Here is a 14,660-nt window from a genome sequence, read left to right on the forward strand (position 1 = left end):
GTGCTACCAACACATACAAATCAGTAATCAGGATCAGATAAGGCACATCTCGGGTACATCAAAGGCGCCTTAAGCAAGGAATAGTCCTGGAAGTCCTGAACGCTTGTCCTGAAATTTTGTTTAAAGGTGTTCAGATCTTTTACAGCCAATGTCACAAAAAACAGAAAATTTTATAGAAATCAAAATTTGTAAGCGAGACAAAGGAAGTGCCATCAAAAGCCTTCCTTAGAGCTTGAGGAAGAAACCTTTGGAGGACACTCTGTCAACAGTCTATTTTCACGCCTTGTGCCTGTGCCATTAAAATAGTGTCAGAGTTTAGAAATAAATCTCTATTGATTGGCGTGGTGGTCTGGAAGTGAGGTGTTTTCAGGTAAATATCTGTAATGTTTTTAGCTCCACTGACTGATTAAAACCCTGACAACAGTTAACATTCAGCCACCCAAATTCTATTTTAGCCATTGCTACAGCACTTGCAGAGTTAGGAAAATTACTTTAGCTGAATGTGCCAAATGCTGTGTACCCCAAAAGTCCTGACTTTGTAACACCTGGTTTGTAGAGGAACAACTCTGGAGAGAAAGAGATTGTTGCGTTTTCAAGCATCAGTTTTTAGCCTCTGGCACTTTGGTGAGGCGTTTTCCTCTGTAGCGTTCCCCAGCCCTCTGCTTCAAAACTCTCAGGATAGCTAATTACATTAATTAGCTCGAAGAGCCTGTGGGGTGAGTGTGTGCTTGTGTGTGGTTTTGTTGGGAGGCTTCTGAACCTTCTGCAGTACTTTTGTTGTACTTTTTTTAAATTCATGGAAAGGCCGTCAGTTGTTTCCTGTTTCTATGCCTGTGTATTTGGTAGGCTTTCAAATGTTATTCCTTGGCTCAGAGACAAAAGGTCATATCCCATCATTTGCAAATTATCCATAATGATCAACTGTTGCTTCCTAACAAGCCAGCACCCAGCGCACACATGCTGGCAGAGGGGAATGAATTACACAGCCCAATGACCCTGTTTACTGATACACACTGACTGACTGCTTCCTGCCTCCGCTGACATTAGCTCACAACATTACCATGCATATCTGGAAGAGTCTGGTAATGCAGCAGTGATATACCAATGCAAATGTGTTAAGCAATGCAGAATATAAAGAAAACCAACAGTAGTGGACTTCTAATAGTAGCACAAAGAAGCTGTATGCAGTGGATGGGAAATGGAAATACTCAAGGTGCTTTTATATTGCACACAGTATGTTGCTATGCTCGCCGTTTTTCTGGACGCTGGCCAGATGGGGTTGCTTTGTGCTGTGGCTGAAGCCGAGCATCGCCTGCTGATAATAGGCAGGTTTTCCTGAAACTCGTCACCTCAAGCAGAGCAGAGTTTTGAAGTTTTGAATCACTACAGCCTCTTTAGACCTGTATCTGTCTCCAAACACCAGAATAAACCTCTGATTCTGGTTAGTCTTCCTTCTGTTTTCTATATGAGTGTAGGGAAGTGTTCCACATCTGAGTATTTTCACTAATTACGTTGTTACGTTGTCCTCACTTCAGTCCTATCACAGTATGGGTTTATGATAGTACTCTCGCTGTAATTCTATCACAGTGTAGCTTTATTAGGATAGGAAAGGGAAGTGGCACTATAAGTTGAAGCATCATGTTACAAAATGAAACAGTCATATAACCCCACACTTGGCACAGGGAGCGGATAGCTGCCACTCCTGCAAACCACATATTTTAGAGAACCAGGCTTAAAACACAGCTTTCATATTTGACCAAATATATTGAACCTGCTGTGCAAGTGCTCCTGTGTCCAAATCAGAAAGGCTAGTGTATAAAGTAAAAGTAGTAAAAAGGGTGCTAAAAACCACCATCTGGACCATAGTACCAAAATTTGGTCTGACCTAAAGAGATGGTCTTAGTTCAGATCAATTGAACCATGGATCAGGCTTTTGGACCAATCAGAGGAAGTTGAGGCTGGATTTGTTGCCCATTAAACAATAGAAGAAGAAAAAGTATCTGTAACCTGGAAAGGTAACTTGACAACATTCTGCAAACCAAACAGTGTTGAAAAAGGTTTAAAAATGACCCTTCTTGACACTTGACAGAAATAAGAGGAGTATTGCCATTGGAATTACTTTAGTTGATGGAGTCTAAAAGGACCCTAGGAGGCTTCTAATTTAGGATACAATGGTATATATTTAAACTAATCTTTGGGCAGTAAAATTACTTTTTGTTTGCTAACAAAAAGGCATGCCTTGGGAATTTGCAGTTTCTGAAAACTGTCAAAAAAAGCCGCTTGAACAGAGGTCATAAATTGTCAGCATGGTTTGGTGATTACCCTGATAAAATATCCTTGTACTAGTTAACTTATTAATTAACAGGTTTATTAAAAGTGTGTAAGTTGGGAAAAAAAAAACCTTTTGGGACTGGAATTGATATATAGCAGCAGTAACACAGTGGTTCCAGGCTGTGGTCTCTAAGTATCTTTGCCCTGAATCATTTGGGGTTTACCCCGCTGTATCCCACACAGTCCAATTTATCAGCTAATTACTGAACATGCTTTTAGATTAAGTGTGTGTGTTGGAGCAGAGAAAACAGTGTTGAGGCTAAACCGTGCAGTACTCCTCCAGTGTTTTGTCCTAGATCAGAGGTGCTCAATCCTATTCCTAGAGTTTTCTATTTTTCTGCATCCTGTTATGATTCCATGCTCTCAACCACATTAGATTAATTGTCGTCAAGACCTCACCAACCAATGATAAGCCAGACTTTCTACATTATGGATTTTGGCAATCCAATTGGCATGAACAAACATACAATAACCTGCATAAGGTTCTTGGGACCTACAAAGCTAAGTGGCAAAATCTTCCCACAGATATTTGGGAAAAACACAGCACTGACTTTAGACTTGATAATAAAACACAGTGGATCAACACCAGCAGATGACATGTCTCTCCAAACCATCAGTGATTGGTGGAAACTTCACAAAAGACCTCAAGTAGTTTGGACTGTGTGTCTCTCCACTCTTCCTCCAGACTCTGATCCCTTGATTTACAAATGAAATGTAAAATTTACTGATGGTCAGTGGTGGTTTGGAGAGTCCCACAAAATTTTTGTTTTCCCACAAAATCTTACAGCACTTCATGCTTCCCTCTGCTACTGACAACTTTTATAGAAATGCAGATTTCATTTTCCAGCAGGACCACACTGCCAAAAGTACTAGAGGTTAGATTGGGCCCAAAAAATCCTACCCGACCTGCTGTTTTGCCGAATCCGACTCCCACTTCGCGGACAGAATCGCTAAGCTCTGTTGTGACCACTGATCAGATGGCAACAGCCTCCCTTCATGACACATAGGCTCTAATTTGCTGACTTCATGTAAGACCAGGTTTTTGAAAGCTAAAATACAAGACACTTCAGACTCGTGTTAACGGAGGCTGTGGATAAAGTTGATGCTGCTAAACCTCTCTGCAGCTGAGCGATACTTGCTCCGTGTCTTGTGCTGTAAGCCACAGAGTTCCTTTCAAAAAGCCCCAGATTTAGCATAACAAAAGGCTAGTGCACAGATGAATACACACATGCAAGCGCTGTGCTTTGTTCTGCGCCCCAGTCTGCTTTCGTTTTAACTTCCAGAGATGGTTTTGAGCTCGTTATGGAGGCTGATGAGCTAAAAGAGGCTGAAAGGATCACGACAGTGTGTGAAAACTTCAAGTAAAGAAACTTGACACCCACAGTCGCACATGTACTCCAACAGGAAATGTAAAAAGATCAGTCTCACCACATGCTACAAGCTGTTTTCTTCTAAATCATAGATTTATATATTTGGCTGAGTTTTGCGCCATTTCTCCAGCTTCAGTGGTTCAAGTGCTTCCAGCCTAAGAGCATGCTCCCTGAAACCACTGCACATTAGCGCCATTAGAGCATTAGAGTCAGACCTTTCATTTGCTACATACAGTGGCTTACAAAAGTATTCATACCCCTTGAATTTTTCACATTTAATCACCTTACAACCACAAATTTAAATGTATTTTATTGAGATTTTAAGTGATACAGGTTGGTTTATGTGCTCAAAAATATCACCAGACATGCTTAGAATCAGATAAAATATCCACTGGGCTGGTCAGAACATCAGTGTTTAGAACGGGCCAGGCTTATGCAGCAAATCAAGCAAAACAAATCAAGTTAATTATTGCCCCCAGACAAGGACTGGTTATGTATTAAATGCAATGATAAACTGTAAGAGATCCCCTTTAAATCCTCTGATGGTCAATTCAGGAAAATACGGCGACATTGTTATCAGAATCCCCCTCAAGGGAACAACAGTAGTCAGCTAGCCAGCCATGTTTGGGATTCCTGCAGCCGGTAATATCACTCTGTTTGTAATACACCTATGTAATATACGAGTTTCACACTGGTATACAACTTCAGCATTTATAAGGCATGGGGTACATTTGGCTTGGGGCCCCTAAATGCCTTGAAAGTCTGGAGTCCTCCAGTTCTTATCACTTCCTACATTTTTTTACGTAAATGCTCAGAAAATGTTGAAGTTTCTTCTTTAAACACAGTTGCAAAGTGAGAAACAAGAAAACAAAATAGGAGGGTTCTTACAGTGACCACAGTGCCTTAAGGGACATTTAATTATAGAAATGGCAGCCCTGAGTAAGCAGAATCTGTCTGTAAGCTTCAGGGTATATATGGCTTATTTTTTTTTTAAGCATTGGGATATTTAAGCTTTATGCAACAATATCACACGTGTTCTGCTTTAAGGCATTAGCTTTTCTTTCTTATGGGCCTTGATGATGATGAAGGCATGTTAAAATGATGCCTCTGTATGAGAGAAAGAGAGATACTGAGCCTGCAAATGAATTCTCCTCAGAGACTGAGCGAATGGTGTGCGTTACCCCGAGAGTCGTGACTGTTCGATATCCTCTCTGCTGCTGCATCTGAAATCTAATCACATAATAACTCTGTGGGAGCTGCGAGGGGAGGGGGGAGCTTTGTGTTTCAGGTTTCTTTCGCTTTGACTTTTCATTTGCTGTTGTGTTAACTTGCAGCGTAAGCCATCTATCCATATATACAGTCAGTCGTAAACAAGAAAATGTGCCTCCTGCTATTGCCTTGCACGCTACCCTACAAATTAATTACCTTTTGCAAGGAGCAAAGGCAGAATGTAGCACATTTGACAGTTCAACAGTTGGAAATATTTTCGGAAATCATATTGATTCCTGCTTTTCTTGACAGCTAGATGCATTAATGTATTTTTAAACAGTCTGCTAGAGTGATGTGCTTTTGCTACACAGTGCCCACAAGTATTGCAGTATTGACATTCATCCAAGCCTTGCAACCCTGAAACGTACACATGCACTCAATCCCCTCGTGTGCAGCCATATGTCAGTGCCAGTCTGATGTAGTGGTCTGTGATAATCGTGACCTTGTCTGGCAGCCTCACTTTGCCTGCTTTAAAACTGCTGACACAGTCCAGGGGAAAGCCAGTAACATTTATCTGTTGTTCTGCTGCTGGGTCCCAAGTCAGCTCTTCCACTGCTGCCGTCTGGAGGTCAGAGGGAGGGTACTGTATGGTGGTTCTGGGTTGGTCTCAGTGGTTTAATTCTGCCCACGGGAGTCCCGGATCGACTGTGTGCTGAGGTCAGGGGTATTTCTCCCAGAAGAACCAGTACAGTTTTCAGAGATGTTGCCGTCTGCAGGCGTATCAAATCTTGATCGAAACAATGCAACTACCCATCATTTATATTGTGTCAGATTTTCATGTTGTTCTGCAGCTGGATCGCACATCAGCTCTGCTGCTGCCATCTGGAGGTCAGAATAAGGGTTGGGTATGTTGTCCTGGTCAGTCTTAGTTGATGGCTCCAAGGGTAAACATGACATAAGAAGCATATATCGTTTTAATATTATACTGTGTAGATGAGGGCAAGACACCAGCATTTTTTGTTTATTGTTAAGGTCAGAATAAGGGGTTAATTGCCTAAATGGTTGGCCTGAGGTCAGGAGTTCTACCAAAATTATGATCTTTGTCTTATGGGCCTTGATGATGATGAAGGCATGTTAAAATGATGCCTCTGTATGAGAGAAAGAGAGATACTGAGCCTGCAAATGAATTCTCCTCAGAGACTGAGCGAATGGTGTGCGTTACCCCGAGAGTCGTGACTGTTCGATATCCTCTCTGCTGCTGCATCTGAAATCTAATCACATAATAACTCTGTGGGAGCTGCGAGGGGAGGGGGGAGCTTTGTGTTTCAGGTTTCTTTCGCTTTGACTTTTCATTTGCTGTTGTGTTAACTTGCAGCGTAAGCCATCTATCCATATATACAGTCAGTCGTAAACAAGAAAATGTGCCTCCTGCTATTGCCTTGCACGCTACCCTACAAATTAATTACCTTTTGCAAGGAGCAAAGGCAGAATGTAGCACATTTGACAGTTCAACAGTTGGAAATATTTTCGGAAATCATATTGATTCCTGCTTTTCTTGACAGCTAGATGCATTAATGTATTTTTAAACAGTCTGCTAGAGTGATGTGCTTTTGCTACACAGTGCCCACAAGTATTGCAGTATTGACATTCATCCAAGCCTTGCAACCCTGAAACGTACACATGCACTCAATCCCCTCGTGTGCAGCCATATGTCAGTGCCAGTCTGATGTAGTGGTCTGTGATAATCGTGACCTTGTCTGGCAGCCTCACTTTGCCTGCTTTAAAACTGCTGACACAGTCCAGGGGAAAGCCAGTAACATTTATCTGTTGTTCTGCTGCTGGGTCCCAAGTCAGCTCTTCCACTGCTGCCATCTGGAGGTCAGAGGGAGGGTACTGTATGGTGGTTCTGGGTTGGTCTCAGTGGTTTAATTCTGCCCACGGGAGTCCCGGATCGACTGTGTGCTGAGGTCAGGGGTATTTCTCCCAGAAGAACCAGTACAGTTTTCAGAGATGTTGCCGTCTGCAGGCGTATCAAATCTTGATCGAAACAATGCAACTACCCATCATTTATATTGTGTCAGATTTTCATGTTGTTCTGCAGCTGGATCGCACATCAGCTCTGCTGCTGCCATCTGGAGGTCAGAATAAGGGTTGGGTATGTTGTCCTGGTCAGTCTTAGTTGATGGCTCCAAGGGTAAACATGACATAAGAAGCATATATCGTTTTAATATTATACTGTGTAGATGAGGGCAAGACACCAGCATTTTTTGTTTATTGTTAAGGTCAGAATAAGGGGTTAATTGCCTAAATGGTTGGCCTGAGGTCAGGAGTTCTACCAAAATTATGATCTTTGTCGGTTGTTTTTTTTTGCGCCAATCCAGGACATTGCAACTGCCTACCATTTACAGATGCGTTTTTAAAAAGTTAGAATATCATTGAAAAGTAAAAATTTTTCACTAATTAAGTTTGAATTTGAAACTCATATATTATATAGATGTATTACGCACAGTGTGATCTATTTTAAGTGTTTATTTCTTTTATTGAGGATGATTATGGTTTACAGCTAATGCCCCAAGACAACGACTGGTTATGTATTAAATGCAATGACAAACTGTGTGAGCCCCCCAATCAGTGTTATAGAAAATTAGATTATTATATAAGACCAATAGGTATATTTGGCAGTGTGGGCCTTGTGCAAAGTCCTGCTGGAAAATTAAATCTGCATCTCCATAAAAGTTGTCAGCAGAGGAAAGCATGAAGTGCTGTAAGATTTTTACTTGATATAAAACAGTGGACCAACACCAGCAGATGACATGGGGATGACAACGGCCAATCGCATATTTTGGCTTAAGATCGGTTGATACATAGATTTATTTGGTTTGCCATAGTTCTAGTAAGAAAGAATAAGCAGATAATACAAAGTCACTTATTTAGTCCTGGTCCTAGTTTTTAGAGTGGATGGGGTATGTTGTTCTTAATGTAAAAATGTTATTTCTGTTCTGTTCTGTTCAGGCCATTATGAGCTGACAGTAGCATGGCCTTCATTAAAGCATTACAGCCCACCACTCTCGTGTTCCTCTGAGCAGGCTGTGAATACTGTTTATTTTAGTGTTATTTATTTGGGAGTGGTTGGGATGCACCAGGAGCGAGCTGTAATGCAGTATCGTGTGGTATCTCAGTGTTCAGCCTTGTTTTTTTGCAGGATGTTGACTTTAGTGTTAGGGCTTTGTTGCTGTTGCTGTTCTTTGTTTTCCATTGCTTTTAGGTATATATATGTGTGTGTGTGTGTGTGTGTGTTCGTCTCACCGCTCTCTGTCTTTTTCTGCAGGGTATGAGTTGCTGTACCAGCCGGAGGTGGTGCGTCTCTATCTGTCCCTGCTGACGGAAAGTCAGAATTACAACACCCTGGAGGCAGCAGCTGGAGCGCTGCAGAATCTCAGTGCGGGACAGTGGACCGTGAGTGTCACACACACACACACACACACACACACAGCATTTCTAGCCAGTGGCAGTGGTATCATTATCCATTCATCTCTGCATTCAGTCTTGCTTGAAGCAATCGCCAAACACCAGACCATGATTATTACACTTATACACACATGCCTAACCATTTTTATCCTCTATCCGGATTTCTGACCATAATTTTTTAACATATAATGAATATGTGGGTAGCTATGCATGTATGTGTCTCCCATATGTGTTATGTGAAAAACTCTGCCTAATAGTCTGATCTGCCCAGCCCCTACCCAACTCAGATGTAGATGCAGATGTTTTGTCTGAGAACATGGTGAGAACATGACCTGATCAGACCTTTCTTGCTCCCGCGCCAGACAGCTCTCGACCAATCAAAGGAGACAATGTGCTTGTGTGGTTTATTGGTGCACATTTTGGTTTGTTTAGGTTTATACCTGCTCCAAGTAAACAAACTTATCAACTGAACCGAATCATAGAAACAACTTACACGTGTAAAAATGCTCTTTTATACTCAGCAAATTAAGTTGTAATTCAGATATCCTTACAACCAAGCTGAGATGTTTACAATAAAGTAAAAAATTAAGTTTTCTCTATTCAATTTATCATGCATTCTTTATTCCAGCGACCCAAGTCCAGGGCTTTATATCTCCTCAATTGTATAATTATTATATACTAGTATTTTAATTAACACCACTAATATAAATATATTTTACATACATTTAAAAATATCCACTATAAAAACTTCTGTTTTAAGAAGAACAAGTGCAAAATCGCAGTTAATCACAGAATATTTTTGCGATTAATTTGATTACATTTTTTAATCAATGACACCATTAATACATATATGTAGTGTTAAATGTTTTTCTGCTGCTGTACTGTTTTACACTACAAGCCAAATCCTGCAGAAATGATCACAGCAGTACCGACCAGAGTTCATTCTCTGATTCTAAAAGCCTCTATATATGAAATGAAATGGCCATTCAACTGATGAAATGAAATGTCATAAAAAAGAGAGGCTTTTACACAGGGAGCTGAGTGAATGCTAATGCAGCTACCCCACAAAACAGAGCCAAACTCTGCTGTCCTATCCGGAACTGACACCCGTACCTGCTAAAGAGAAAGCTACACTTGTACCGTGCTGAAATTAGCAGGTTTTAAATGAGCCCCGCTCTATCTCTGCCTCTCAGAACTCCAGGCTTATTCCCTTTATCTTAAGCAGAGCGAGCAGCTCCTGAACGGACCAGTATTAAACACCTTCCAGCAGCAAATCCAATCACACTTTACTCTGCGGCTCTGCAGACAGCTCCCTTCCCGCTCTCTCCGAGCACGTCACGAGCCAGCACCGCGTGTGTGTGTGTGTGTGTGTGTATCTGTGTGTGGGCCTCATACTGGGACCCCAATCCTCTAACATCCACAACCCCCTGCGTCTGGGGGTAACATACGTAGCTGCATAAGAGGATTTTGGACGTTTCCTTTGCAAATGTGCTTTCATCCCTGCTGAGACTGTGGGATTACACTTTCCGAGGCTCGCCACCTCCCCCTCGCGCCCTCGGTAGGGAACTGCAGCTTTATAATTGTATCTCAAGGGTGCAGATCCAGCCAAGGAGAGGGCTGTCTTTCATCTGAGAGAGAAGGTGTTTTGTGAATCGCATGGAAAAAGACTAGACTGCGTTGAAGTTTAATAACAGGGAAGTTCATTATTTAGTGGCTTGTGGAGTTGCAGAGAACTGAGATATGAAATGTTTCTTTATGTGAATGTTCTTCATTGTACGCCAGCTGAAATGAAGAGATGAAAATTTCAGGCCTTACAGAATCGATCTTGCTGTCTTACCACCAGCCCGATGTGTACCTTTTATTTACTCTTTCTGCTCATTAGTTTCTTTGCTTTCACTGTCTAACACAGATCTAGACAGTTTCAAATTCATGTGGGATTTTATTGTTATTGTTTATCCTAACTTGCTGTACACAAAGGTGCAGACAGGCTGTTGTATCATAAAGAAAACCCCACATTAACCTTCTCAGGAGTTATTTACTTGAATTTCTTGCCTCTTAATGTGTCTGAGAGCATCAGTTGTAGTAAAAAAAAAGGTAGCGTTACAGGTATACAGTGAATAGTGAATATTTGATTAACGTTGTAATTATTCTTATGTCAAGAATTTCTTAAGTACATAAAGAAATAAAATAAGAAATGAAGGTCAGTCAATCTGAAACAATTTAAGAACTTTGAAAGTTTTCTCAAGTGCAGTCACTGGAAAGACCGTCAAAAACGTTCTGATAAAACTGGCACTCATCAGGACCACCGGTAGAAAAGGAAGAGCAAGAGTTTCCTCTGTAGTAAAGGATAAGTTAATCAGAGTTACCAGCCTCAGAAACCACAAGTTAACAGCTTGTCAGAAATCAGTTACTACATGATTTCTTATGTGTTCCTTCATAGTCTGAATGACTTCAGATTTTACTATTAGTTTAGGGTAAAAAAAGTTGTTGAATGAGAAGGTGTGTCCAGAGTGTTACGGTATATTAACAAATTAAATAAAGTTGAGCAAACAAAACATGAAATATCATCTTGTGTTCATACTATATTAATGTCAAAGTAAAGAGACGTTGTTTTGCTAATATGGGGCTACATAGTATAATTTATTAATGCAATTTTGCATTATATCTGTATGTTTTATTTATATTAGTGCATGACTGTATGTGTAAAGCCCTTTTTCTCTCTTCTCCTCTGCAGTGGTCCAACTACATCCGTGCCACTGTGAGAAAGGAAAAGGGTCTTCCCATCCTGGTGGAGTTGCTTCGCTCTGACTCGGACAAGGTGGTGCGAGCTGTGGCCATCGCCCTGAGGAACCTGTCCATCGACCGCCGCAACAAAGACCTCATAGGTGAGCAGCCCACCAAGCCCTAAAGCTTTTACATGCCTTGTTAAATCTATTAGATCTGTGTGATGGAAAATGCTAATTATCTGATAATCCAAGTTGGAGATAAAATAATCTGAAATAAAACCACAACTTTTATACAGCAGAACAACACAACAGTGTAAATCCTCACAAAGGCTTTAACCACTTGCAGAGACTACTTTCTTCAGGCTTAAACACTGTTTGACATTCTATAATTCTAAAATTACAGAAATTGATTAATATGAAATATTATGAAAAAAAGTCATTTTAAAGTTTTTGGTCTTATTCCTCAGATGATGGGAAGCAGAACATGCATATTTCCATAGTCCTTAAGGACAGGAATTCTCATAATAAATGATTGCAGGAGGCCTTAAAGAATTCAGTGGTTATTTCTATTCAGCTCAATAAAGCATTCCTCCTGCTTTCATTGGATATGCCTGTAAAGGCCAGTCGAAATTACATCTAAGGCATAAACGCTGGAGGGAAACTGTACTAACCGGGAGTGAAGCAGGAATATTACATATTTTGAAGTAAGTAAAATATTAAAAAAGCCTGAATAATCTTCAAAGTTTTAATTGCCTCATGAGAGATAAGTGTCAGATTTCAAGCCTTAATAGAAGATCTTCACACTTGTTAAGACATCTTTGACAGAGCAGAAGATGTATATTTATATATTTATAAAGAAAAGGCCTCTCAATTCTCTGCAGCATTTTCATATTCTCTGTACTGCCTGAGTGTAGCACTCCATCACGCTGATCTCACCGATCTCCCTCCTCTTTCCTCTGCAGGGAGCTACGCCATGAGGGACTTGGTCAGTAATCTGCCGAGTGGGCAGCAGCGTCCTGCCAAGAACCTGGAGGAGGACACGGTGGTGGCCATCCTCAACACCATCCACGAGATCGTGACTGACAGCTCGGAGAACGCCCGCTCACTCATCTCCGCTCAAGCCATCGACAAGCTGGTGGCCATCAACCGGACCAGGTAGGCGGAGATAGTCTAAATCAGGTGGTTTTGTGAAGATAAAGGTGTAAATATTTGCGTAGAGACTGAGAAAAGGATTTTTTGGGTACTCTTGGCACAGAGGAGCTTGTGGGGGAACTTCTTAAGTTGCTTAAAGGCCTGAAGAGCTGTTTGTTTATCACTACCTTAAATTCAAGCGCTGTAGGTGGTGAACTCTCAAGAGGAGAATCCAGTTAGTGATATTAAGCCTCTTTACTATTTTTCCTCCACAAGCCCCAATAGGTTTATACATTCTACATATATACAATTCAGAAATGGCAAAATGACAAATGTCAGACTGACTGAGCTGGCCACCCATAGAGATGATGTTGTCTTTTGCAATGTGTGGTTAGTGATGTTTGTTAGCTCTGATATGTTAATAACTGCGAGGAATATTTCCCAAAAACTCTCATTGGTGTTCTTTGATGTACAGTACTTCTCAGACATGAAATTTAAACCCTAATTTTCATGTGGAAGGTGGTGATGTTACCCAGTTCCTTACATCAGCCATCAAAAGATAAAGCTTTAAAACACATTAAAGGAGGTGACTGACTGACTGAATGACTGGATCATCATAAATACCTTTAAACACCTTAATCAAAATATTAATGAAATGCCATAATCACAATCAGGCTTTAGAAAGCCTGGTACATTATTTTTATATTCAGGTCACACTGCCCCTTAGTTTGCATACCTGTGTTGGCAGAAATCTGGGTGAGCATGTACACACGGACTGCAATTTGGCTCTCTATGCGAGTTCCCATGTTGAACATGGAGTGGACCATAATCATAAGCACAAGCTGTTCCTGTATTATTTGAGAAATGAGAGCTGAAATATTGGTTCTGCTTCAGTAAAGAGATAACGGAGGAGGAGCACCAGTGTTTTTCTCACGGACAAATGGAATTCCACTTTATCATAATATGCAGCAACATTACAAACGCATATATTTATTCAGTTAAACATATTGCAGAGCTGGGTTTTTAATTTCCCGCTGTTTTATATGCATTGCTTATTCATTCATATTAGCAAACAGCATACTTTTTACAATGCATTGTATTATTCATTACAAACAAGCAAAATATAATAATAGTAATGAGAACATTTGTGCTTTCACTCAGTGGCCACTTTATTAGAAACACCTGATTACTACCTTTTATTCCACACACTGTGGCCACTTTATTAGAAACACCTTCATACTACCTTGGGCTGACACTCACTGGCCACTTTATTAGAAACACCTACTACTGTCTTGTACTTCCACTTACTGTGGCCAATTTATTAGAAAATCCTGTTATTACCTTATACTTCTACTCACTGTGGCCACTTTATTAGAAACACCTTCTACTGTACCTTATGCTTCCACTCACTGTCCACCTACTTGTGCTTCCACTCACTGGCCACTTTATTAGAAACACCTATAGTACTGGGTGTGAAGTCAAGAGCACCTCTTCTGCTGTGAGCTGGGCTAGGGGAGACACAAAGGAGGGGTTTCCAATAAACTGTCCAGGAGCTCACCCGTAATGATGTTCTTTATGCGCTAATAACGACTGTGAAAACCTCATGTGGCTCAAAAGAACAAAGCAGACTCTTTATTCATTCTTTTTCTGCAGATAGTCCTATCTGACCTTATTTCACACCTAATTTCTATTATTCTCACCCATCTCCGGACTAAAGCGCAATCAGCTTTCATTTTGTCCTTCACTGAACATCAATTGGCTTAGATTAACTTTTTTCCTTTAAAGAAATCAGTGCATTCGTGATGTGCCTCCGTCCTTTGTCTCTGGTGATGAGTCTATGCAGCAAACTTGAACTGCTTAATTATGCAACATAAGAGAAGCTAACAGTGCAAAAATAGACCGTGGGAGAGTGGGAGCTTTGGCAGAACCCCTGAATTAGGATAGAACCCATGACCCTGTTTTTACACCTGGTGATTTCATGTGTCTTGAGAATCTGGATGAGAAAAGACTACAGAAAAATACAAGTGTAAACTCCAGACATGTATAAAGTACTAGAGGCTCAGACTTGAGTGCTGTATCAAAGAGTCAAAGCTAAAGTGTTCTTTAGGCTTAATCATACACTTTATAATCAGATCACCAAGGAGATGTTAATGCAAGCTTATTATTGTTAACAAAAATGAACGAAATAACAAAAACTGAAAGTGAAAAAACATTTTTGTTGACTGAAACTAATAGAAATGGTAATTAAAAAAGGTAAAAAAGGTAACTAACTACACTGAATTGAGAGTTTATAAAAACCGTACAAAAAAAACTGAAATTACAGATCAAATACCCTTTGTTTTCAAGTTTGTTAATATATTTATAAGCATTGTTTCAACTCGAGCAATTTTACAGATTTCGGGTGGTGGTCCATGAAGTTACTACT

General features: G+C 40.5%; 1 protein-coding gene across 13 annotated transcripts in view; it reads left to right on the forward strand.

Annotated features, from left to right (window-relative positions):
* The window catches only part of arvcfb (ARVCF delta catenin family member b), a 378,373-nt gene that overhangs the window by 343,365 nt on the left and 20,348 nt on the right, over window positions 1-14,660 (forward strand). For all 13 annotated transcript variants that reach the window (XM_049470443.1, XM_049470449.1, XM_049470448.1 and 10 more), the window contains 3 exons: window positions 8,239-8,366; window positions 11,113-11,263; window positions 12,067-12,259. In XM_049470443.1, coding sequence (XP_049326400.1) covers window positions 8,239-8,366; window positions 11,113-11,263; window positions 12,067-12,259 — 472 coding nt within the window. The remainder of the gene's footprint in view (window positions 1-8,238; window positions 8,367-11,112; window positions 11,264-12,066; window positions 12,260-14,660) is intronic.

This window comes from Astyanax mexicanus, chromosome 22, assembly GCF_023375975.1.
Source record: "Astyanax mexicanus isolate ESR-SI-001 chromosome 22, AstMex3_surface, whole genome shotgun sequence".
Classification (NCBI taxonomy): Eukaryota; Metazoa; Chordata; class Actinopteri; order Characiformes; family Acestrorhamphidae; genus Astyanax; species Astyanax mexicanus.